The 27961-nt window shown below is 44.8% G+C and overlaps 1 protein-coding gene across 1 annotated transcript in view; it reads left to right on the plus strand.

Annotated features, from left to right (window-relative positions):
* The window catches only part of LOC124606813 (neprilysin-1-like), a 535942-nt gene that overhangs the window by 408828 nt on the left and 99153 nt on the right, over nt 1-27961 (plus strand). Inside the window, exons 5-6 of the mRNA XM_047138881.1 lie at nt 14831-15036; nt 24079-24258. Coding sequence (XP_046994837.1) covers nt 14831-15036; nt 24079-24258 — 386 coding nt within the window. The remainder of the gene's footprint in view (nt 1-14830; nt 15037-24078; nt 24259-27961) is intronic.

Below are 27961 nucleotides of genomic sequence, written 5' to 3' on the forward strand. Positions count from 1 at the left end.
TAATTTCTGTCGCGATGTGCATATTTATAGACATTTTAAACTTCCTTTGAATTTTTCGGCACTCTTTGTAGAATGCAAGTGATATTCTGGCCTTCATATAAATTTCCCTTTTCCTCTTACATGATACTTATTCACCTCAGTTATCCACAGATTACATGTCTGACTTTATATAGAACCTCTTAAGGAAAGCTATTTTCAGCTAAGGCAATGTACAGAGTCGACAGAAAGACTAAGGAGGAAATAAGTGCAAGAATGAGCAAGGATGAAATGGTAATCGACTGAATTGGAAGGTGATCGTTATATTGGTATGGACATTGGTAGAGGACACCAGAGCAACGTTAGGAAGGACTTCATTCGCATACTGATTCTTCTTTGCAGGTATTCACCAAGATGCAATGACCGAGCAGGGAGGGCGCAGTGTCTGAGACAGATTCACAGAAAGCCTTCAGATTTAAGTTCTTCCCTAAATCGTTGACGGCTCCTCGTTTCCATACATGTGTTTTCAAAATACACCCTGTCCGATTTTGCTGGTTAAACTGTTGTCTTGAAATCTGCATAAGGAATCACATGCCGACCTCCAAGTGCGTCATTTTTTCTTCACCCTGTATAGGCCTTTATAATATATAAAAGGGCAAGCGATGTTCGCAAAAAAACAAGAAGTTCTTGAGCGATTTACTTCAGATTTTTACACCATACTCTAACAAACATTTGGATAGACACAGGCTATATTATATTCTAATATATATGAAATATAAACATCTATAATATACAATAAGGAAGAGTTGTTAGCAAAAATCTGGAAACCATATTGACCGACTTACTTCAATTTTTACACTATACTCTAATAAACATTCATATGGACATAGATGATGATGATGACGATGATGATGTTTGGTTTGTAGGGCGCTCAACTGCGCGGTTATCAGCGCCAGTACAAATTCCCAACCCTTGCTCAGTCCAGTCTCGCCACTTGCATGAATGAAGATGAAATGATGAGGACAACGCAAACACCCAGTCATCTCGAGGCAGGTGAAAATCCCTGACCTCGCCGGGAATCGAACCCGGCACCACGTGCTCGGGAAGCGAGAACGCGACCGCGAGACCACGAGCTGTGGACATGGACATAGAATACAAATCTTTTTCTTAACAACAATGTGCAAGTTATGTGTTAATACCAACTGGAAGGAAGATGGCTCTGAGCTCTATGGGACTCAACTGCTGAGGTCATTAGTCCCCTAGAACTTAGAACTAGTTAAACCTAACTAACCTAAGGACATCACAAACATCCATGCCCGAGGCAGGATTCGAACCTGCGACCGTAGCGGTCTTGCGGTTCCAGGCTGCAGCGCCTTTAACCGCACGACCACTTTGGCCGGCGGAAGGAAGATAATGTGCTCTGCTGTGCATGTAGTTTCCTATTCTTTTCTTTTTCCATTCTCGCAGTCATTTTTGACTACGATAGCAGGGCATTTAAACCATTAGACAAATTATTTCTCCTGTATATATTCACTCTTCTGATGCACACACCTATGTGCTATTTTGTTTTCTTCCCTGCAATCAGTTTTAAAAGAAAACAGGAAAGCGGTATTTATGGTTTATCGGCGTATGATTAGAACACTACTACGGAATCATAATCGTCCGAAACTTCGAAATCCTACCCGTTTGACGATTAAAACAGTGCGAAATACTGTCACTGAAACAACTATCCTCACAGATCCGAACGCTGCAGAGATCTCTCATATACCGTATGGCAATCGTCACAACCAGTTCACCCATTGCTTTTAAGGAACGTCAATTCCCAATCAAGGTATCGATGGCAATAACAATAAAAAAGACTTAAGGTAAGAGAAAAATGGGGAAGAGGAGATAAGCAGAGAGGGGGACGGGGGAGGAAACGGACAGAGAGAGAGAGGGGGGGGGGGGGGGGCGGAGGAGATTAGGAAGCACAGCAAATTACGAAACAGATTTCAAATTGCGAAGCATTGTCGAGTTCACTAGTTGATTGTAAGTGCAGTATCGTCGCTCGGCTCTATAATGAAATTTTATCCAGTATTGTGACGGAGTATTGTTTTTTGTTGGATTTATATAAGACTGTCCATAATTTAGCTACAAGATGAAAAATATCCATAGACTTTCATTGAAACAGCGCCATACATTTCCTCATTTTTTATAAAGTGTCGGCTCCCAGCTTACAGTGACTTCCGTTTGGGCCGGCCGGGGTGGCCGAGCGGTTCTAGGCGCTACAGTCTGGAACCGCGCGACCGCTACGGTTGCAGGTTCGAATCCTGCCTTTGGCATGGATGTGTGTGATGTCCTTAGGTTAGTTAGGTTTAAGTAGTTCTAAGTTCTAGGGGACTGATGACCTCAGAAGTTAAGTCCCATAGTGCTCAGAGCCATTTGAACCACTTCTGTTTGGAAATTTCGAACAAAGTGTTACATCGGGTGTTCTGTGAAACGCCCTCACCATCAGATATATTTCGGATACTTTTCTTTCTTTTGTAGTTTGTAAGTAAATCACAATTTTTATCGAATATTGGCCTCGTATGTGTGACTAGAATATTAGCTGTTTGTATTTGTTTTACGAACCACAAGTAATAACCGACGTATTTACGAAATTTAATTTCGAGCCTATGCGCCAGACTTCGTCCACCTGTTCGCTGAACTAACAAGACTGTAAACACGGTAGCTGTCAGGAACGCTCAGTTGGTGAGATTATTGCCCACTAAAGCTAAGACTTTGGGCACGAACGGAAGCTTGTAATATACCAGTTCAGTATTGATTACACAATGAGTTGCCCACAGAATGGACGTTTGTCATTATTCTAAATTGAAGGGTATATTCACTTTACTAAAATACAGTTCTTACTTAGCAGATTGTCTTGAAGATGACTCCGTTGTCTTCTTATAGAGGTATGACAATGTCGCAGTTCTGCTTTGTATGAACAGCATCCACTGATGCTAGGTTTCTGAAAGTCCGGTGAATCTCTGTCTGCGAAATGAAATAAATATCTACACTTTGAATATTTCTATTTTAACTGTTCAGACATCGGAATAACAAAATGTAGCATACATTCTCTTCCAAGAGTTATCAATTACAAGCACAAAGTCTGCTTTCTACCGCATTTTGAAGACATGTCTCCGTTCTCCACAACTTCCCGCCAAATGTTCACAAAGAAGTAGTACAAAGATAACTTTCAAAGCAAAGAGGTTCACATAGTTGTCAAAGATGTAACAAATAACTATTTACCAAAACTTGGTAGATTTAAATATACAGATTTATACGTTAAATCTTCAACATTTATTCTAAACATATGGAATATAAATACTTATGTATGAAATAATGAATTTATTGTTTGTAGTTTTAAACAAACATATAAATTTATGAACCGAAATTACCGATACCTGATGGTAGCCAAGAATTCTGAATATCTCAGGCTTGCGACGTGCAAGTGTACACAACTCTCAATAACATTTGGCTTATTTCGGCTTTTTATCGTTAACAACATTAGGTATAAAAAATAAATATGTTATAAAAAGGCAAAATACACTTTCGAAGTTGTTCCGCTGTGAAGGTTGTCGACTCTACACGTAACATGTTATATTTTGAGTCAAACGACTTCCCACCTGCAGTGCTGTGGATAAATTACTCAGAACACACTACGCTTCAAAGCAAAGGAATTAGTAACGTTCTGACTCCAAAGTAAATATTTCAGTGGTATCTAAGTGTCTTCAGTAAACCCAGCATTGGCTGTTTGCAAATCTTGGCTGCACAAGTACGACGACATACAGAGCTGGAGTCAGTGATATTGCCAAATCGAGCCTTGGTCTGCGAGAATTCGAAATATGTTTTCACAGGAAATCCACTCGTGGGTTCCGCGAGCAAGGCAAGCAATATCATAACCGTACGTGACCTGGAGTGGAATTCCGGAAAGAAGGACAGGGTCGCTTATTGGAATGGCGACAGATGTCTCAGAAGAAGACTCCAATATTGCGTCCCCCAACGCACTGTAACAGAGGAGAGACCCAATATGGATACTTCTTGGAATCGTCTGCTGCGAATCCTACCACTGTATTCCTAGTGTACCTAGTGTAACAATATTTCCCGGTGCGACATTGTTATTGTTAGAATCTTCAGTCCGAAGACAGATTTGGTGCGACGTTCCATGCCAAGAAGTTTTGTACATATCTGATCAGCTCTGCATGACTGTTGCAGCCTACAACCTCAAGAAGCCGCTTTTTGCATTCAAGACTTTGTCTCTTTCTACAATTTTTTCACCCCACAATTCCCTTGACAAAGAAATTAACTATTCCATAAAGCTTTCTTCTCCTCAGTTCGATTCAGTGCGTCTTCATGGGGAGTTATCCGACGTACCCACGTATTCTTTGCCATTTTATTGTAACTCTACATTGCAAAGCCTCCTGCTCTCTTCCTGTCTATACTGCACCTACGTTTCGCTTCCCTGTAAGGCTACACTTCAGGCAAATACTTTCAGAAAATACTACCTAACTCATATGGGCGCCCTGAAGAAAGTTTTCCAAGAGAGAGCAAATTTCCAGTTCTCATGTAAGTAATTCTGCGAGTTTGAAAACGCAACGTTCCTCAAAACCTGTATTTGCAAAGAAATGCGGAAGACCTATTCTACCTCAAAAGATCAATAGTTATCTACATAATATTCTAAAGGTAGAAAGGCCACTTTTGGATACCTGAAAATGAATAAGTAGAAGTTTTAGCAAAGCAACCATCTCTGGATGGAGCTATTAAATACAATAAACTCCTCCTCACAGATATCGAGCTCAAATTGTGGTTGCCATCCGGGTGGAAAGAGGAATGGTCGAGAACATCTAAAATAAAAGACAGCCATTACGTACTAACTCATCCCACGATTCCAGTAGTACCACGGTATAATAAGACACAAACATCGAGGAACTACACGACCGTTATAGTAAGACTGAAATTCAATCATCGGAAGTGCGAGGAACACCTCTGTCGGCTCAGCTTAAGCGCGACCTCTCCATGTGTTTGGGGAGAGCAAGAAGATCCATATATTGCTAGTGTCCTGGAAACACATATCACATACACGTACTTACAAGTAATTTTTGGGCTCTTGGTCATCCGGTCTAAAGCAATCTACAAACATTGTTATCATCCAACGATATAGCAGCGCACAAGATACTGTACAAGTTAGTCAACAATGCCAACATCTCGATATAGCTCCCTGGCTGCTGTTGGTAATTAGAATGCCAATGGAAAACCAAAGCATAATTAACTGACGATATTACCATGTGCTGCTCTGGAGCATATGGAACGCTCAGCCTATGAATACACGTCACTACGAACCTCCTAGATGTATGTGTCTGAAGACTGGTGTATATGTAACTATGGCTGTACTCCTCAAATCTGCTTCTTTCTGAATCTGTGTTCTCATGTTCTGTCTAGATAGTACTTATAGGACTGCACAGATAATTCAGTTCTCTATCCGCAGTTTTGAAAGAATTCTTACTGGACATATAAATGAACATTTTATTTTTAATTTAGATACATAGTCGTCAATAAGGATGGAATTGGGAATATCGCTAAAGTATCCCAACGGCGATTTATTATTTCTTATTGTGTTACCAGTAGGATTTGTACCGCATACTACTTCTGCATGTGCTATGTTACATTTTCGTCTTGTTTACTTGTTTCAGTATACAGTGGATGTAAGATCTTTTTTTATTTCTGTGAGTGTCCTTTGTTAAGCCTCTGTAACTTCGTTCCAGGGTACGACTTAAACTAATGTATACTCTCGCTGGCAAAACGAAGTTTCCAGTGATGAGATAACTGCATGGGCACGTTCCGAAAGTCAATAATTTTAAAAAATATATTTTAATTGTAGATTATTTTGGCACCACAAAGATAAGTATATTTCGACAGTATATGCAAAGTACATCTTCGTTATTAATATGAATATGGATGCCTTCTTTTTGATTCAACAATGTGGAATTACATCCTCAAATGTTTAAATCCAGCGTATCCAAAGATTTATGGAATACAACCAGAGAATAGTAACAAAAATTAATGCCGTTCCCTTTACGAAACCGAAAATAAAAAATTGGAAACAGGAAAAAAGCACGATTGAGAAAATGCCAGATTAATTCTTCTAGATGCGGACGAACAGGGAATAAACTTTGAAATAGTCTTATTCAACTTTGATGCCTGCCGCATCTTTGTTTGCCTATAAAACTTCATATCTGATCACTTTAACGTATTAATGGCATTACTTTCATGCTTTATAGTCTTTATTGTGAATGGCATAACTGTACGCGGCTTACAGTGGAATTCCGGAAAGAAGATGAGTAGGAGAAACAAAGCCATCACGTTCGAATACAGCATTAGTAGTGTCCAGCTTGTCACCGTCACGTCGTTTAAATATCTGGGCGAAACGTTGCAAAGTGATATGTTGCCTCGTCACTAAACACTAAGTGTGTAAGAAAACCGTCATCCCCCATCTTGACAAGAACGAAGTTACAAAACTCCACACGTTGTTGTTTGCAACCTTCACGAAGAGCTTGCAGTAGCTGAATTTTGTATGGTTTCATGTGGAAACGTCGACGCAACACATGCCAGACGGGCATGGGGGCATGCTGAGCTGTCGAGCTGCAAGGCGAACGGATTTCTGCGGACTCCTTGTGAAACTATGGCGGATGCGTTAGACGTCTGTGTCAGACACTCGCGGACGGCCCGGCGATTTGCTTTTGCACAAACAATCTGTTTCTCGGAGTTGTTCATGCCATCGTCTAGGTGCTGTAGGAGGACCCACACCATCCTAGTACGAAAGTCACGCTGATCAGTTATTACTGACCCCCACAGCGCAAAACGTAGAACACAAAACGCTTTCTGTTGTCTTGACACCATTTTTACTAAAACTGATGTTGACGCACACTGCTGCTACCTAGCGGGAAGCATCTAAAACTCGAGAGTCTGTTCTTTCCAACAGTATGTTGGTCACATACGTATCTCAAATTACATAATAGTTACGATTTTTTTAAAATTTGATGATTGTTTTTGTTACACTCTGTATATTAAAATTTTCAGCTTGGTAATGTGAGCTCCCTTATCGGTATGCTCTGGCCTTGCTGCATGCACTGGAAGGGTTGTCATAAAGCCGTTGAATTCTCTCGTGCCCCACATCTGTTGTGACTGGTCCTTGATGTCGTCAATAGCGACTTTGGGACAGGGCTGATGACCGAGCTGGTCCCCACTTATGTTCTATTGGGACCACATCTGGATATCATCACACAGACACGTGCCATGTATGGAGGAGCAACGCCGGCCGTTGTGGCCGAGCGGTTCTAGGCGCTTCAGTCCGGAACCGCGCTGCTGCTATGGTCGCAGGTTCGAATCCTGCCTCGGGCATGGATTTGTGTGGTGTCCTTTTGTTGTTTAGGTTTAGGTAGTTCTAAGTCTAGGGGACTGATGACCTCAGATGTTAAGTCCCTTAGTGCTTAGAGCCATTTGAACCATTTGAACCACTTGGAGGAGTAATGTCCTCTTGAAAAATAAAAAGACCACGAATCTGTCACATGAGGGGTGAAGCTTGAGTACACAGTGTATCTGTGACATACTGCCGTGATGTGCAGTCATGTCCGATGTCTGCGCACACCACGACGTCTGGAGCAGCACAGCTATGCCTCTCCAAAACCAATGGAAGAACGGAACCTCTCCGCAGGTCGCTGACATAACATGCTGATGATGGTCGTCCAGGGTAGCACAGAATTACAGTTCTGCCCCAAAAACAAAGACACCATTCATCAGCAGTCCATCCTTCCTGGTCACAGCAACACTCCAAACGCACCCGTTTGCGTTGTGGTGTTAATGCCAGCCTACGCGTGGGATGGTAATTATGTAGTCCAGCTGCTGCTGGTCTCCGAGCAATGGTGAGTGGTGACACTGAGTGTCGCAGGGAGTCCGTTACTTGTTCTCATTTTCTCGGATGGCAGGCCAGATATGAAGGGGCATAATGTGCTTAGTGCACAATATGGCGACCCCCCCTTGTGCTAGTCAGACTTCATCAACCAGAACCTTGATGATGAGTATGCCTGCCCCCACGTTCTCATTCGGTCGAACACCCGGACACAGTCACACACGAATGTCCCACAAACTTGGATATTGCACGACGACAACAGCCGGCCAAATGGAGACCCACCGTGGGGCCCATCTTAAACACTGTCAGTTGCTGATAACGTTGTCTCGGATGAGTACCTCTGGCACCTCCGTCTCGTTCACAGTGATAACTCAACCTGTGACGCCATTCGCGCCCCTTGCATACCCTACCACATCTGGTAACCACGCTAAATAAAAACATCACTGATGCTGTCTGGTGGGTGTTCTATCACAGCCAATAGCAGCTCTTAATCATTTACATACCTCTCGATAGCAAGTACAAGTACGAAGTTACACTGATTTCGAACCATGTCATCCGGCTGCTTCACATTTTTTGTCAGCCAGTGTATGTAAATCAACAGGGGCATTACTCCTTGATTTTCCGTATTAGACATCGCTGTTGAGTTGTATCTTATAGCTTTGCCACGGTTGAAGGCAAAGGCATCGATGGCAGAGACTACGGTCATAGTTGATTTGACAATTCTTTCGCAAGCGGCGCTAGATACACTATGCGGTAGTCGGAACTAAGAAAACGGCGATGTAGCCGGCCGCAGGGCAGTCGGAAGTTCTCTTCGGGCAGCCATCCCAAGCAGATCTGTCTTCTCACCGCCACGGCCGGTAGATTCGAAGTAAAACATCGCTGTGCTCTGGGGGACCTTCCCGAATTCGTCGTCTGGTCCTGTTGTACTGCTGCGAGCCTTTCTCAGCAGTGCTCGACTAGAGCATTTCCTCTGGGTATCTGTGCTACCGTTGTCCATGGTGTGTGGAACACGCAGAACTTGCTCATGTTATTACCAAGTGCCTCTGATTGCATCCTGCGATAGACGCCGACCTTTAGTGGTATGATAGAAGCTTTAGGAAGTTGTAAAGTACCGTGTTAACATTATTTCAGACATCTTTCTAAAATAAATTTATTGACAAGAAATTCCTACTCAACATTTACAAAAAAACACATTGCCCGACCTTTTTTATTATATTTATTATTTATTTTTGAAAGGTAACCATTGCAATATCCTTGATTAAATATTAACCTTTATCCAGTACTGATGGCAAATAATGGTGATACAATGATGCCAAATTTAAGGTCAAGACAGTTACAACGAGATCAATTAAAAGTTTCAGCTAAAACTGGGTAACTACTTGCAACTAAATTTTAAACCCCCAACCCTACCTTAAAAATCCATATACTAAACCCTTAAATAGAATTTATGACCATAAACTGACATCAGTTCAAATTTCAAAGCAATCAATTTAGGAACAGAAATCAATTTAGGAACAGAACTGAAAATCCACAATATCAATTACAGGAAGAGGCCTACTCACAAGTTTTTTCCACACCAATTTTACTCGTAGCACAATTTAATGTTTACTCAAGTACTGTACGGAAGCACCAGACAATTTCAAAACAAGCCCAGGTGCAGAGCGCCTTCAGATCAATGCCAAATAAGGATGCGCGAATTGTTCAAATACAAAAGGCGATCACGTAACTCAAAGATTGATATGAGCATTAGAATTCACCCACGGCTACCTCAGTAGGTTTACAGTACCGAGGCGTGCGATCATACTTTATTTCACACTTCATTCCTGCGTACAGTTCTTGGTAATACAGTATACACATCATTAAATTGGCATAAGACCTGAAACACACATCAGTTACTACCGGTCCCACACGTACACGTAACACCAATGCCGCCCGCGAGGGCAGACTCAGTGACACCCTTCAACATGAACACATGAAGTAAACAGATCACCAGCTATTGAGTAGTAGAATTACTCAGCTTCAAAAAAAAATGGTTCAAATGGCTCTGAGCACTATGGGACTCAACTGCTGAGGTCATTAGTCCCCTAGAACTTAGAACTAGTTAAACCTAACTAACCTAAGGACATCACAAACATCCATGCCCGAGGCAGGATTCGAACCTGCGACCGTAGCGGTCTTGCGGTTCCAGACTGCAGCGCCTTTAACCGCACGGTCACTTCGGCCGGCTACTCAACTTCGCATGGAGTGAACAAATACTCGTCCATCAATGCAACCGGGGTGCAGCGATAGTGCAGTGAACGCTGCACAAACCTTCCAGCCTTACTTTGCCCGACAGTGTCTTCTGGACAATGGACACATGATCCGAAAGCGTAGCCATCATTCACTGTCAACACGTCTACGAATACCAATACAGTGACTAGCGAACATTTGAATCCAGAAGAGGTGGTTCATTTCAGACAAATGGCCCTTAACCCTAGCAAGGCGAACCCCGCAACCACTACGGTCGCAGGTTCGAATCCTGCCTCGGGCATGGATGTATGTGATGTCCTTAGGTTAGTTAGGTTGAAGTAGTTCTAAGTTCTAGGGGACTGATGACCTCAGAAGTTAAGTCCCATTGTGTCCAGAACCATTTTTGAACCCAGCGAGGCCGCGCTATGACTCATGACTCCAGATCCTTTCGAGATGTTTCCGACACAAACACGGGCCAGTTCCCAGCACCGGCCCGGCCCGGCTCGCCACCTTCGCTGACCCGCACGCGCCGCTTAGCGGACCATGCACACACGGTAAAAATGGCTCTGAGCACTATGGGACTTAACATCTGAGGTCATCAGTCCCCTAGACTTAGAACTACTTAAACCTAACTAAGCTACGGACATCACACACACCCATGCCCGAAGCAGGATTCGAACCTGCGACCGTAGCGGTCGCGCGGTTCCATACTGAAGCGCCTAGAACCGCTCGGCCACACCAGCCGGCGACAGCAATCTCCGGTTGCTTGCTGATGATGCCGCGGTGTGCGGTAAACTGTCAAGTTGAGTGACTGTTGGGAGATACACAATGTGATCAAAAGTATCCGGACACCCCCAAAAACATACGTTTTTCACATTAGGTGCATTGTGTTGCCACCTACTGCCAGGCACTGCATATCAGCGACCTCAGTAGTCATTAGACATCGTGAGAGAGCAGAATGGCGCGCTGTACGAAACTCATGCACTTCGAACGTGGTCAGGTGACTGGGTGTCACTTGTGTCATACGTCTGTACGCGAGATTTCCACACTCCTAAATATCCCCAGATGTGAAGGGACACGTACAACACAAAAGCGTAGAGGCCGACCTCGTCTGTTGACTGATAGACCACCGACATTTGAAGAGGGTCGTAATGTGTAAAAGGCACACACCTATCCAGACCATCACACAGGAATTACAAACTGCATCAGGAGCCACAGCAAGATGGTTCAAATGGCTCTGAGCACTATGGGACTTAACATCTATGGTCATCAGTCCCCTAGAACTTAGAACTACTTAAACCTAACTAACCTAAGGACAGCCAGCACACAACACCCAGCCATCACGAGGCAGAGAAAATCCCTGACCCCGCCGGGAATAGAACCCGGGAACCCGGGCGCGGGAAGCGAGAACGCTACCGCACGACCACGAGATGCGGGCCACACAGCAAGTACTATGACAGTTAGGGGGAGGTGAGAAAACTTAGATTTCATGATCGAGCAGTTCCTCATAAGCCACACATCACGCTGGTAATTGCCAAACGACACCTCGCTCGGTGTAAGGATCGTAAACATTGGACGATTGAACAGTGGAAAAACGTTGTGTGGAGTGACGTATCTCGGTACACATTGTGGCGATGCGATGGCAGGGTGTGGATATGGCGAATGTCCGGTGAACGTCATCTGCAAGCGTGTATAGTCTCAACAGTAAAATTCGGAGGCGGTGGTGTTACGGTGCGATCGCGTTTTTCATGTAGGGGGATGGCACGAATTGTTGTTTTGCGTGGTACTATCATAGCACAGGCCTATATTGATGTTTTAAGCACCTTCTTGCTTCGCGCTGTTTAAGAGCAATTCGGGGATGGCGATTGCATCTTTCAACACGATCGAGCACCTGTTCATAATGCACGGCCTGTAGCGGAGTGGTTACACGACAATAACATCCCTGTAATGGACTGGCCTGCACAGAGTCCGGACCTGAATCCTATAGAACACCTTTGGGATGTTTTGGAACGCTGGCTTCGTGAAAGACCTCACCGATCGACATCGATACCTCTCCTCAGAGCAGCACTACGTGAAGAATGGACTGCCATTCCCCAAGAAACCTTCCCGCACCTGATTGAAAATATGGTTGCGAGAGTGGAAGCCGTCATCAAGTCTGAGGGTGGGCCAACACCATACTGAATTCCAGCATTACAGATGAAGGGCGTCACGAACCTGTAAATTTTTTCAGCCAGGTGTCCGGATACTTTTGATCGCATTGTGTATAAGAGGACTTAGGCAAAATTCCCAATTCGTGTGAGGAATGGCAGTTAGCCCAAAGTGTGTAAAAATGTAAGTTAACACGGATGAGTTGGAAGATCAAACGTGTAATGTTCGGATACAGTATTACTAGTGTCCTGTTTGACACAAAAAAGCCGTTTAAATATGTGGGCATAGCGTTGTAAAGCGATATGAGTTGGAACGAGTATGTGAGAACTGTGGTAGGCAAGGCGAATAGTCCGGTTTATTGGGAGAATTTTAGGAAAGAGTGGTTCCTCTGTAAAGGAGATCGCATATAGGACGCTGGTGCGACCTATTCTTGAGTACTGCTCGACTGTTTGGGATCCGCAACAGGTCGGATTGACGGAAGACATCCACGCAATTCAGAGGCGGGCTTCTCGATTTGTTACCGGTAGGTTCGAACAACACGTAACTGTTACGGAGATGCTTCCGGAATTCAAATGGGAATCCCTGAAGGGAAGGTGAAGCTCTCATCGAGAGACACTATTGACAAAATTTAGAGAACCGGCACTTGAAGCTGACCGCCGAAAGATTCTACCGCTGCCAACATACGTTACGCGTAAGGGGCCACGAAGTTAAGGTACGAGAAATTAGGGGTCATACGGAAGCGTAAAGCAGTTGTTTTTCCCTCTCTCTATTTGCCAGTGGAACTGGAAAGGAAATAATGAATAGTTGTACAAGGTGTCCTCCACCACGCACCGTACGGTGGCTTGCGGAGTATCTGTGTATTTGTGGGTATAGATGTAGATGTGGGGGCACAAAGTCGGCAAAATAAGAAATAACGTCAAATGTCAGCTCATTTATACTTTATTTTCTTTTAGACAACTTTTTGTCGGATACAAGGATTTTGCGATTGATGTTGTATTAATGTACTCTCATGCTCATAAATTAAGGATAATTTCAGAATGTGGTGCCACACAACGTGGCACTACACGAAACTGGCTATAATAGCACAGGAACACACACGACACAGATCTGTAAGTCCACAGTACTGGTGATAAGTTGAGAAAACCGTCAAGAAACACATGTGCTACAAACCGCCACTGTTTCCTGCGCATGTACTCCGACATCAATATGGGATATGATCACCATGCACACGCACACAGGCGGCACAACGGGTTGACATACTCTGGATCAAGTGGTCGAGCAGCTGCTGGGGTGTAGCCTGCCATTCTTGCACCAGTGCCTGTCAGAGCTCCTGAAGTGTCGTAGGGGTTTGGAGACGTGCAGCGATACGTCGACTGGGAGCATCCCAGACGTGCTCGATTGGGTTTAGGTCTGGAGGACAGGCAGGCCACTCCATTCGCATCTTCTGTTTCAAGGTACTCCTCCACGACGGCAGCTCGGTGGAGCCGTGCGTTATCATCCATCAGGAGGAAGGTGGGACCCACTGCACCCACGAGCTGGTGCAAAAGTACGTCCCGATACACCTGACCTGTTACAGTTCCTCTTTGAAAGACTCGCAGGGGTGTACGTGCACCAATCATAATTTCACTCCACACCATCAAACCACGACCTCCATACAGGTCCCTTTCAAGGACATTAAGGGGTTGGTATCTGGTTCCTGGTTCACGCCGGTTTAAAACCCGGCGAGAATCACTGTTCAGACTATACCTGGACTCGTCCGTGAGCATAACCTGGGACCACTGTTCCAATGACCGTGTACTGTGTTCTCGACACTAGGCTTTACGGGCTCTCCTGTGACCATTGGTCAGTGGAATACATCTTGCAGGCCTCCAGGCGAATAACCCATGTCTGTTCAGTCGTCTGTAGACTGTGTGTCTGGATACAGCTGTTCCAGTGGCTGTGGTAAGGTCCCGAGCAAGGCTACTTGCGCCGTCTGCGGGCACTGATGGTGAGACATCGGTCTTCTTGTGGTGTTGTACACTGTGTACGTCCCGTACTGTAGCGCCAGGACACATTTCCTGTCTGCTGGAATCGTTGCCACAATCTTGAGATCACACTTTGTGGCACACGGAGGGGCCGTGGTACGACCTGCTGTGTTTGACCAGCCTCCAGTCGCCCTAGTATTCTACCCCTCATAATGTCATGGATATGTGTTCTTTGAGCCATTTTCAACACAAAGTCACCATTAGCACGTCTGAAAACTTCTGCACACTTACTCGCTACACCGTACTCTGACATGCACCAACACACCTCTGTGTATGTGGACTGCTGCCAGCGCCACCCTGCGACAACTGCAGGTCAAATGCACCGCATGGTCATTCCCCGAGGCGATTTAAACCCGCAAACCTCCCGCCAGTGCGTTGTTTCAGCATGTGTCAGCATTATCCTTAATTTATGAGCACGAGTGTATGATGTGAAGTAAATAGTGCAGCTGTAGCAGTGTTTGGTGGTCGGTGCGGGTGGCAGCGGTGTGTGGGGCTGAAGCGCGTGGTGTCGGCGGCGGTGTTGCAGAGCAGATCCGACGTCTGGGGGACGAGCCGCTGCGCGGGGTGCTGCGCGCGCTGGGCGGCTGGCCCGTCACCGACGAGCGGTGGGCGCCGCCCGCCTTCAGCGTCGAGGTGCTGCTGGGCCGCCTGCGCGGAGAGTACAACGAGGGCGTCCTCATCGAGCAGTGGGTCGGCCCCGACGACAAGAACTCCTCCGTCAACATCCTGCAGGTACTCGCTCACTCACTGGCGGCGCTCCGACACTGAGGTGACGGAAGTCGTCAGATACCTCGTAACATCGCGTCGGACCTCCTTTTGCACAGAGTAGTGCAGGAACAGACGTGGCATGAGATCAACAAGTATCTTCGGAAATACCAAGCTATGCTGCTCCCCTTTTTTTTCTCTTGTATGTCCATTCTTGTGATTGGAGATCTGGGAGACTTTGGCGGTTCACTCATGTAAGAAAATGAAACACCTGTCGTTATGATGTCATTTATTGTACGGCTACGAGTTTCGGTACTTTTTTGCACCATCTTCAGGCCTGAGCTGATGCTGAAAGGGTTAACACCATCCGTATACACGATGCATGAGTGGCCAACATCTACAAGTTGTTTTCGCAGACTACCTGTAACCGCGATGTTGTTTCTCCTACCATCAACTATCAACTCTCATACATGCTGCCTCTATAGCCGTCCATAAATGTGAAAGTGTTGCAGGTACACAATTCTGCGCACGAACTGATCTCTCGATTATGTCCCACCAATATCCGTTGGAACTCATTTCGGACGATCTGGGTGCCCAGATCATTCCCTCGAATTGTCCAGATAGTTATTCAAACAAATCGCGAGCAGTTGTGAACCAGTCACATGTTTCGGAACATGAAATCCATGAATAGCTGCAGATGGTTTCGAAGTATCCGAACATAACCATATCCAATCATTGAAATGAAATGAAATGATCGTATGGCATTGTTGGCCGGGAGGCCCCATGCGGGGAAGTTTGGCCGCCGTATTGCAAGTCCTTTTTAGTTGACGCCACTTCGGCGACATGCGAGTCAATGGTGATGAAATGATGACGAGGGACACACAAAAAAAAAGATCCAGTCATCATGAGGCAGAGAAGATCCCTGACCCCACCGGGAATCGAACCCGGGGCACCGTGCTCGGGAAGCGAGAACGCTACCGCAAGACCACGAGTTGCGGAGATACAATCAATAATCGGTTCGGTTGCACCAGAGTCCCCAGTCCTTTTCATGTGAAAACAGTCCATATCATTATGGAGCCACCACCAACTTGCACAGTGCCTTATTCGCAACTTGAATCAATGGCTTCGTGGCGTCTGTGCCACACTCGAATCCTGCCTCTTACCAACTGAAATCGTAACTCATCTGACCATGCAACGGTTTTCCGGTAGTCTAGGGTCCAACCGACATGGTCACGAGCCCAGGAGAGGCGCTATAGGCGATGTTAGCAAATGCACTCTCGTCGATCGTCCGCCAAATTTCGCCGCACTGTCCTAACGGACACGTTCATCGTTCGTACCACATTCATTTCTGCTGTTACTTTACGCAGTTTTGCTTGTCTATTGGCACTGTCAACCCCGCGCAAACGTCGCTGCTCTCGGTCCTTAATTAAAGGCCGTCGGCTACCGCGTTGTCTGTCATGAGCTGTAATTCCGGGATTTTGTTCTTCTCGGCACACTCTTGACACTGCATATCCCGTATGACTTAATTCGCTAAACATTTTCGAAATGGAATATTCCATGCGCGTAGCTCCAGCTACCACTCCGCGTCTCAGTAGCCTTAATCACGTCGGCCTTTCCACATGAATCACCTGACTACAAATAACAGCTCCGCCAATGCACTGCCCTTTTATACCTTGTGTACCCGATACTACCGCCATCTGTAAATCCGGATATCGCTGTCCCATTACTTTTGTGAGCTCAGTGTATGACGGCATAAACTCTGCTGGGGTCCCTTTCATTGAAGTGTCTCAATCTCTGTGGAGTAATTACAGCTCGACCTTCATCAAGAGTCCAAATTAGAGAAGGTAGTGATGTTGGATTTTGGGTCTGGAACGAAGCAGACGTTCTAACTCTTCCCAAAGGTGTTCAACTAGGTTCATATTGGGACTTTGCACAGAACAAGCCTTCGACTCAGTATGGTATAGAGGGCTACTCTACAAGTTGTACACACAAGGGTACCCCGGGAGCATAGTTAAGCAGATCAAAATCTATCTCTGCCAAAGTAGAAACTGCCACCTCCACCAACAGGCGTGTTCGTGCTGGGGTGCCACAGGGATCGGTCCTGGGGTCCGTTTTGTACAGCCTGTACACTGCGGACACAATGGCCCCCTGGTGCACACCGCACAGTACGCAGATGACACAGCCTTCTACACACGAAATGCAAACAAGGACCTGGTCATCCGTAGGCTATAAAGGGCTTTAGATGACACAGAAACTTGGGCCTGTCGCTGGCGCATCACCATCAACTCTGAAAATACGCAAGCTATCCTGATCACTCGGAGGCTCGGAAGGCACGGACCTGCTCAACGCCCCCCCCCCCCCCCCCCTCCATATTCACCTAAACGGAACCCAACTCCCCTGGCGCAGAACCGCCAAGTACCTCGGCGTAACCTTGGACTCTTGTCTTACGTGGAAACCCCACATAGACGAGGTCCACAGGAAGTTCTGTGCCAGAATGTCCATCCTATACCCAGTCGTCATCTCAACCAGCTTCCTTCCCTGCTCTGTAGGAGTCAATGTTTATCAGGCCCTGATACGGCCAGTAATGGAACATGCATGCCCTGTCTGGGGGTACGCGGCAAAGCAGCGCCTGGACAAACTCCAGGGGCTGCAGAGCCACGCCCTCAGGAGGGCACTGCATCTACCCATCGGATTCCCTACCGATGATCTGCACGTCGCAGCTGAAATCCCACTCTTGAAAGAGCGTTTCCAAGGTCTGGCAAGGGCCTTCTATGAAAGCTCTTCCAGATCAGGAAACGTCCTCATCCACGCCCTAGGTCGGTGTCTGTCAGTAGTGGTTTATCTTGTAGTGAAGTCGAAGTAGATACTCCGTGCGAATTGGTATGGGTGGAGGTTATACTTAACAGCCGAACTAAGTTAATAATTGGCTCCTTCTACCGACCCCCAGACTCCGATGATACAGTTGCTGAACAGTTAAGAGAAAATTTGAGTCTCGTAACAAATAAATACCCCACTCATACGGTTATAGTTGGTGGGGACTTCAACCTTCCCTCGATATGTTGGCAAAAATACTTGTTCAATACCGGTGGTAGGCAGATAACATCTTCCGAGATTGTCCCAAATGCTTTCTTCGAAAGCCGGCCGATGTGGCCGTGCGGTTCTAGGCACTTCACTCTGGAACCGCGTGACCGCTACGGTCGCAGGTTCGAATCCTGCCTCGGGCATGGATGTGTGTGACGTCCTTAGGTTAGTTAGGTTTACGTAGTTCTAAGTTCTAGGGGACTGATGACCATAGATGTTAAGTCCCATAGTGCTCAGAGCCATTTTTTTTAGCTTTCTCCGAAAATTATTTCGAGCAGTTAGTCCACGAACCCACGCGAATTGTAGATGGTAGCGAAAACACACTTGACCTCTTAGCCACAAACAATCCAAAGCTAATAGAGAGCATGCGAAGTTCAGAAGAACGCGAAATCCCGAAGATTGGCTAAAATTTACAGACGCGTGAAATTTGGCACGGACTTCAATGCGTGAAGCCTTTAATAGGTTCCACAACGAAACATTGTCGCGAAATTTGGTAGAAAATCCGAAGAAATTCTGGTCGTATGTAAAGTACACAAGCGACAAGACGTAATCAATACCTTCGGAGTTATTGAACGCAGTTTTCCGAAATTCCTTCACCAGGGAAGACGAATGGAATATTCCAGAATTTGAAACACGAAAAGTTGCTAGCATCTTAGAAGTAGATACCTTAGGGATTGCGAAGCAACTCAAATCGCTTGATACGGGCATGTCTTCAGGTCCAGATTGTATACCGATTAGGTTCCTTTCAGATTACGCTGATACAATAGCTCCCTACTCAGCAATCAATACAATAGCTCGCTCACCGATAGATCTGTACCTACAGATTGGAAAATTGCGCAGGTCGCACCAGTGTTTAAGAAGGGTAGTAGGAGTAATCCATCGAACTACAGACCTATATCATTGACGTCGGTTTGCAGTAGGGTTTTGGAGCATATACTGTATTCAAACATTATGAATCACCTCGAAGGGAACGATCTATTGATACGTAATCAGCATGGTTTCAGAAAACATCGTTCTTGTGCAACGCAGCTAGCTCTTTAGTCGCACGAAGTAATGGCCGCTATTGACAGGGGATCTCAAGTTCATTCCGTGTTTCTGGATTTCCGGAAGGCTTTTGACACCGTTCGTCACAAAGGACTTCTAATCAAGCTGCGGGCCTATGGGGTATCGTCTCAGTTGTGCGACTGGATTCGTGATTTCCTGTCAGGAAGGTCGCAGTTCGTAGTAATAGACGGAAAATCATCGAGTAAAACTGAAGTGATATCAGGTGTTCCCCAGGGAAGCGTCCTGGGACCTCTGCTGTTCCTGATCTATATAAATGACCTGGGTGACAATCTGAGCACATCTCTTAGGTTGTTCGCAGATGATGCTGTAATTTACCGTCTAGTAAGGTCATCCGAAGACCAGTATCAGTTGCCAAGCGATTTAGAAAAGATTGCTGTATGGTGTGGCAGGTGGCAGTTGACGCTAAATAACGAAAAGTGTGAGGTGATCCACATGAGTTCCAAAAGAAATCTGTTGGAATTCGATTACTCGATAAATAGTGCAATTCTAAAGGCTGTCAATTCACCTAAGTACCTGGGTGTTAAAATTACGAACAACTTCAGTTGGAAAGACCACATAGATAATATTGTGGGGAAGGCGAGCCAAAGGTTGCGTTTCATTGGCAGGACACTTAGAAGATGCAACAAGTCCACTAAAGAGACAGCTTACACTACACTCGTTCGTCATCTGTTAGAATATTGCTGCGCGGTGTGGGATCCTTACCAGGTGGGATTGACGGAGGACATCGAAAGGTGCAAAAAAAAGGGCAGCTCGTTTTGTATTATCACGTAATAGGGGGGAGAGTGTGGCAGATATGATACGCGAGTTGGGATGGAAGTGATTAAAGCAAAGACGTTTTTCGTCGCGGCGAGATCTATTTACGAAATTTCAGTCACCAACTTTCTGTTCCGAATGCGAAAATATTTTGTTGAACCCAACCTACATAGGTAGGAATGATCATCAAAATAAAATAAAAGAAATCAGAGCTCAAATAGACAGGTTTAGGTGTTCGTTTTTCCCGCGCGCTGTTCGGGAGTGGAATGGTAGAGAGATAGTATGATTGTGGTTCGATGAATCCTCTGCCAAGCACTTAAATGTGAATTGCTGAGTAATCATGTAGATGTAGATGTCGATGTGGATGACATGTCCCGCGACAAGCACAAACGCCCAATGACGATCTTCGACGACTAAGTGGAAGAGAAAATCCTTATATCCAATTCCTAAACCTCCTCCCTCCCCCACAATATCAATCATTTCGCCAACCTCAGGCAAGCACCAGACACACACAGAACAATCATCACATCTCGCAGACACCCAGAAATTACAGAAATAACCACACACACAAGTACACAGTGGAGTAAAAGCCGAAAGGCTACAAATTCCCCTACACACTTCCCCAAAGAGGGGAAAGTATTAGATGAGAGCGAGAGTTTGGACATGACAGTCCATTTGAGCAATGCTGTTGTTCACAGACAATTGTCTCAAAGATACTGCTTTATGACAGGGTGCACTGCCATGCTGATACAATCATCGTCCCCGAACTGTTCCACAACTTTCTGCAATTCAATCTTGTGTGATGAAATGAGATTGTGGCTGGTCGAAGACTCGAAGACAGCCGTGGATTTAGTTAATCATTTTATAGGTGCCTTATTGCCACCATCTTCAGGCTCCAGTACAAATCTACAACATCATCAAGCTTACGATAGAAATCTAATCCGTTGAACAACAGCAATTGTTATTATTTAAAATAAGTTTACCGTACATATGCATTAATAGAAACTATAAAAAAGAGCCCCACACCATTACAGAGCCTCCACCAGCTTGAACAGTCCCCTGCTAAGACGCAGGATCCATGGATTCACGAGGTTGCCTCCAAAACCGTACACGTTCATCCGCTCAATACAATATGAAATGAGACTCGTCCTACCATGCAACATGTACCAGTCATCTACAGTCCAATGTCTGTGTTGACGGGCCTTGGCGAGGCGTAAATCTTTGCGTCGTGCAGTCATCAAGCGTACACGAGTCAGGCTTCCGCTCCGAAAGCCCATATCGATGATGTTTCGTTTAATAGTTCGCTCGCTGACACTTGCTGATGGCCCAGCATTGAAATCCGCCGCAGTTTGCGGAAGGATTGCATTTCTGTCACGTTGAACTATTCTCTTCAGTCGTCGTTGTTCCTGTTCTCGCAGGATCTTTTCCCGGCCGCAGCGATGTCGGAGATTTGATGTTTTACCTGATTCCTGATATTCAAGGTACACTCGTGAAATGGTCCTACGGGAAAAATCCCCACTTCATCGCTTCTTCTGATATGGTGTGTCCCACCGCTCGAGCGCCGACTATAACACCACGTTCGGACTCACTTAAGTCTTGATAAAGCGGCGTTGTAGCAGCAGTAACCGATCTAACAACTGCGCCTGATGCTAGCTGTCTTATAAAGGCGTTGCAAACTGCAGCGCCGTATTCTGCCTGTTTACGTTTCTCTGTATTTGAATACGCATGCCTATACCAGTTTCTTTGGCGCTTCAATGTACATTTTGTGTATGCGATACTACCGCCATCTGTATATGTGCGTATCCCCATCCCAATTAATTTTTGCCTCAGTGTGTGTTACAAATATGGCTTTAAATAAAATGGTGAGACAATGGAAATTTATTTATTTAATCGTATGGTGATTTTATACAATATACAGTTGATATAAGGCAAATGATTTTATGCAATATACATATAAGACAAGATTAAACCTTAAAGCCTGTGGTTTTTCAACCAGTTAATTAAGCTGAGTGTGAGAGTGAACAAGTCATCGGACCGAGCGAGGTGGCGCAGTGGTTAGCACACTGGACTCGCATTCGGGAGGACGACGGTTCAATCCCGTCTCCAGCCATCCTGATTTAGGTTTTCCGTGATTTCCCTAAATCGTTTCAGGCAAATTCCGGGATGGTTCCTTTGAAAGGGCACGGCTGATTTCCTTCCCCATACTTCCCTAACCCGAGCTTGCGCTCCGTCTCTAATGACCTCGTTGTCGACGGGACGTTAAACAACACTAACCTAACCCAAGTCATCGGGACTTCCAGGGTATGAATGAAGTGGACAGCGTTGGACTAAATGTTCAATTGTCTGCTCTTCTTGATTATATTCACACATTGGTGAACTGATCCAGCCCCATTTGTACCTGAAGTAGCTACAACAACCATGTCCAGTTCTTAACCTGTTGAGGCGGCACCGAAGTTTCCTCGGTAGGTCAAAACCTTTTGGCTTCTTTGCGGGATCAAGGTGATGGGCTCTTGTTCTCAATGTTTTTGTTGACCATTCATACTTCCAGCTTTCATTTAGATCAAAACCATCCGCGATGAGTTGTCCTGCAGTAATACTTGCTGGTCTTCTTGATCGCAATCGTTGCTGCGGCGGATGACAGAATTCCTGGTGCAGTGGTGGAGAAGGTGACGCAGAGATTTTCTTGGCCTCCCTCAACAGAGCTTGTTTCCGCCTTAAATGAAGTGGAGGGATGTGACTCAGTACTGGTAACTAGTGGCATGGGATTGATTTTATGGAACCAGTAATGCAGCGCATTTTGTCGCTAAGTTTTGTGTCTACCTTCTTCACATGTACACTTTCCAACCAGATAGGTGTACAGTACTCGGCAGCAGAGTACAGAAGACTGATGCCAGTTAAACGCAGACAGTCAGCAGAGGTTCCCCAGATGGTACCACTGAGCTTATGTAGTATGTTGTTCCTTGCAGCAACTTTATGAGAAAGCTTGGTGATGTGCTCTTTGTAGCTCAGGGTTCTATCTAGTGTGATTCCGAGATATTTTGGGAAAGGATTGTACCTCAACGTTTGTCCATTGAGCAGAACTCTTGGTTTGTAGTTCGCAGCACGATTCGCTAGATGGAAACAAGAGAATTCGGTTTTTGATGTGCTTGGGATCAGTCTCCAGGTCTTAAAGAAAGCTGACATCTTCTCCAGATCCTCCGTAAGAATTCGTTCACCATCTTAGAAATTACTGCTCTGTGCTACCAGTGCAATGTCATCAGCATAGATGAATTTAGTTGATATTGTGGTTAGTAAATCATTAATGTATAAATTGAATAGTGATGGGGCTAAATCAGATCCCTGTGGTAGTCCATTATTTAGTTTCCGTTTGTGGCTTTTAGAGCTGCCTAGAAACACTTCAAATTGCCTTTCACTAAGCATCCTGGATATTAGATCCACAATTTCTCGACTTGGTACAACTTCAGTAGCTTGTAGATCAGTCCCTGTCGCCAGACAGCGTCATACCCGGCTGTCAGGTCAATGAAGACAGCTGTTGATTTCAGATGGCCTTGAAAACCTGCTTCAGTATGGGTAGTCAGGGCAAGAACTTGATCGGTGCAGCTGCGTCCTTGCCTGAAGCCAGCTTGTTCAGGAGGGGCAGCAGCCTCGATGAATTGTGCTATTCTGGTTAGGAGGAGTCGTTCCAAAAGTTTGAATGTACAACTGAGCAGTGCTATAGGGCGGTAGCTTTCTGGGCTGTCTTCAGGCGGAGGTTCGAGTCCTCCCTCGGGCATGAGTGTGTGTTTGTCCTTAGGATAATTTAGATTAAGTAGTGTGTAAGCTAGGGGAGTAATGACCTTAGCAGTTAAGTACCATAAGATTTCACACACACTTTTATTTCAGGCTTGCCAGGTTTGAGAGTGGCTATAACTTTCGACAGTTTAAATTGTCTGGGAAGTTTGTTCTCTTTGAGTCACGTCCGTACGTATAACCTAAATTACCGTACGCGTGACCCCTGGGTGGTGCTAAACGAGCAGCAGTGTCATAGGTGATATACAATGGAAATGAAAACGACTGAAAACTGAGAAGACAGTTGTTGTGACCAAAGTTGCATAAAAAACTAACGCTTAGTTTTCGTGAGCGTGTTTCCAGAGAAAAGTGTGGACTGTGTACGGTACGCGTTGTGTGCAGCTGGACCAGATGACGCTGGCGCTGCCGAGCCGCGACTACTACCTGAAGGCGAGCTCGGAGGGCGACCTGCGCGCCTACCACCGCTACATGACCGAGGTGGCCCTCCTGCTGGGCGCCAACGCCAGCCGCGCCGCCACCGAGCTGCAGAGCGTCATCGACTTCGAGCGCCGCCTCGCCAACGTCAGTACCAGTTTCATAAAACAAATTATCTTCTTTGGAAAGAACGTTTCAGTGTATATGTTTATGTTGTTGTTGTGGTCTTCAGTCCTGAGACTGGTTTGATGCAGCTCTTCACGCTACTCTATCCTGTGCAAGCTTCTTCATCTCCCAGTACCTACTGCAACCTACATCCTTCTGAATCTGCTTAGTGTATTCATCTCTTGGTCTCCCTCTACGATTTTTACCCTTCACGCTGCCCTCCAATACTAAATTTGTGATCCCTTGATGCCTCAGAACATGTCCTACCAACCGATCCGTTCTTCTAGTCAAGTTGTGCCACAAACTTCTCTTCTCTCCAATTCTGTTCAATACCTCCTCATTAGTTATGTGATCTACCCATCTAATCTTCAGCATTCTTCTGTAGCACCACATTTCGGAAGCTTCTATTCTCTTCTTGTCCAAACTATTTATCGTCCATGTTTCACTTCCATACGTGGCTACACTCCATACGAATACTTTCAGAAATGACTTCCTGACACTTAAATCTATACTCGATGTTAACAAATTTCTCTTCTTCAGAAACGCTTTCCTTGCCATTGCCAGTCTACATTTGATAGCCTCTCTACTTCGACCATCATCAGTTATTTTCCTCCCCAAATAGCAAAACTCCTTTACTACTTTAGGTGTCTCATTTCCTAATCTAATTCCCTCAGCATCACCCAACTTAATTAGACTACACTCCATTATCCTCGTTTTGCTTTTGTTGATGTTCATCTTATAAATAATAATTTTGGTTGTAGCAATTGTAATGGAAAATGACTGTTCGCTTCTGATAATTAACACTGCCACCACCCTACAAACTCCTTTACTACTTTAGGTGTCTCATTTCCTAATCTAATTCCCTCAGCATCACCCAACTTAATTAGACTACACTCCATTATCCTCGTTTTGCTTTTGTTGATGTTCATCTTATAAATAATAATTTTGGTTGTAGCAATTGTAATGGAAAATGACTGTTCGCTTCTGATAATTAACACTGCCACCACCCTACAAGGCCTACATTAACCTATAATACAGTGTGTCCACTTGAAACGTCTCTAATTACCAAATGCAATTTTAAAAACTGTGTGACATAGATACTTGTGGTTTGTACCCTCATGTAAAGTAACTCTAAAAGTTTTGTACAAAAAAAAAAAAAACACAGGCCTGCAAAAAAATATTTTTTGGAAGTTGTTTGAAATATGATAACTCACTTTTATGTACTGGGTGATAAAAAAGTCAGTATAAATTTGAAAACTGAATAAATCACGGGATAATGTAGATAGATGAGATAGATGGGTACAAATTGAAACTCATGCCGGCCGCGGTGGTCTAGCGGTTCTAGGCGCGCAGTCCGGAACCGCGCGACCGCTACGGTCGCAGGTTCGAATCCTGCCTCGGGCACGGATGTGTGTGATGTCCTTAGGTTACTTAGGTTTAAGTAGTTCTAAGTTCTAGGGGACTGATGACCACAGAAGTTAAGTCCCATAGTGCTCAGAGCCATTTGAAACTCATGCTTGGAATGACATGGGGTTCTATTAGAACCAAAAAAATACGAAAGTTCAAAATATGTCCGACAGATGGCGCTTCATCTGATCACAATAGCAATAATTAGCATAACAAAGTAAAACAAACCAAAGATGATGTTCTTTACAGGAAATGGTCAATATGTCCACCATCATTCCTCAACGATAGTTGTAGTCGAGGAATAATGTTGTGAACAGCACTGTAAAGAATGTCCTGAGTTATGGTGAGGCATTGGCGTCGGATGTTGTCTTTCAGCATCCCTAGAGATGTCGGTCGATTACGATACACTTGCGACTTTAGGTAACCCCAAAGCCAATAATCGCACGGACTGAGGTCTGGGGACCTGGGAGGCCAAGCATGACGAAAGTGGCGGCTGAGCACACGATCATCACCAAACGACGCACGCAAGAGATCTTTCACGCGTCTAGCAATACTTTGTTTTTTTTTTTCTTATAAAACCCCATGTCATTCCAAGCATGTGTGTCAATTTTTACCTTTCTATCTACATTATTCCGTGGATTATCAAGTTTTCAAATTTATATTGACTTTTTGATCACCCGGTACTTTTTCAGCGCTGATTTCAGAAATGCAATTCATATTTTTCTATCACGTCAGGTTTTCTCACAAAAAGGGAGTATTTTTGGGCATAATAACAAAATTTAAGCAATTTATCACATTTTTCCAACGTTATACAATTTTATTTATGAATCATGTTCTAAACTACATTTACAGTATACTTTCATTTCTCTATAAGCTCATAAGTCCTTATAATAACGCTTTCGCTTTCTGTCGAAGCTGTGGACTCGTTGAGAATCATCGCTTTTTATCACCCAGCAGTAGTCCGCTATCATGTTGACATTCCACCTTCCTTGATATCTTCTTTCCATTTCTTTGATGCCTTGGTGGAATCTTTCGCCATGCTCTTCACTTACATCACCAAGGCTTGCAGGGAAGTAGTCAAGATGTGAGTGGAGAAAATGAACTTTAATGCTTCAGGTCCATTGAGGAACAGGGCGAATGGCTGATTGAGTGTTAGGGTAAGAAATATCCTTTTTGTTTTTCAAATTGAAACCTCGAACGTTGCAAGAACAAAAATAGCGGTCATCACTATAATTTTTGGGCTCACTACAAACCATTGGTATTCGAAAACGTAAGGACTGCTTTTTACGTTGAAACCATTGCCTAAGTTCTTCAACACACACTGAAAAAACTTTGTGTGGGGCCCAAGGCTTATCTTGATCGCCTAATTTTATACCAAAACAGGCGAAATATACTTTTTCCATAAAATCGGAAGTGTTTCTTTGTTGCTTTTTGACGGTATAGTTACCATAAATGTAGCAGAAGCACTCTGACGAGTTTATACATCCTCTGGTAGCCATTTTCCATAGTCCAGAAAACAACTTCACAACACAAGAAAACAGTCACTACTTTAAAGCACTAGTAACAGCAACATGTGAACAGCACAAAGTGAAGAGGTGCTGTGAACTGAAGGACAATAGCAGAAGCTCACTGCTTGGTGATGACGGCGGAAGGGGCAGCGTGAGAGACAGGCACTGACATGAGAGTACTGCTGGTTTCTCCTAATTACTCTTTATTTTACGTATGTCTAGGATAAAAACGGCTAAATAACAGTTTATGGAGATCCTAAAAACCAAAATTCAAAATCACCAGAGTGCTGAAATTCGCAAAAAGCTAAAACTAGACAAGCAGTTGGCCGGCCGGGGTGGCAGAGCGGTTCTAGGCGCTACAGTCTGGAACCGCCCGACCGCTACGGTCGCAGGTTCGAATCCTGCCTCGGGCATGGATGTGTGTGGTGTCCTTAGGTTAGTCAGGTTTAAGTAGTTCTAAGTTCTAGGGGACTGATGACCTCAGAAGTTAAGTCCCATAGTGCTCAGAGCCATTTGAACCATTTTGACAAGCAGTTTGTGAAATAACTGTACGTGATCGAATTTTTTCACTATTTTTCCCGAAATCAGCGCTGAAAACACTATAAAAGTCACTTAATAAATTTGAAAATTTTTATGTTGCAGACCTGTGTAAATTAATGCGCTTCTATGTGGGCTCCTTTCGTAACATGTAAAATATCTGGACGATGCTCTGTCTCAATCCCTGTGCGTTCCAGTATGTATGGGATGATGGACGTTACTGCATCCATAAT

Source organism: Schistocerca americana, chromosome 3 (assembly GCF_021461395.2).
Source record: "Schistocerca americana isolate TAMUIC-IGC-003095 chromosome 3, iqSchAmer2.1, whole genome shotgun sequence".
Classification (NCBI taxonomy): domain Eukaryota; kingdom Metazoa; phylum Arthropoda; class Insecta; order Orthoptera; family Acrididae; genus Schistocerca; species Schistocerca americana.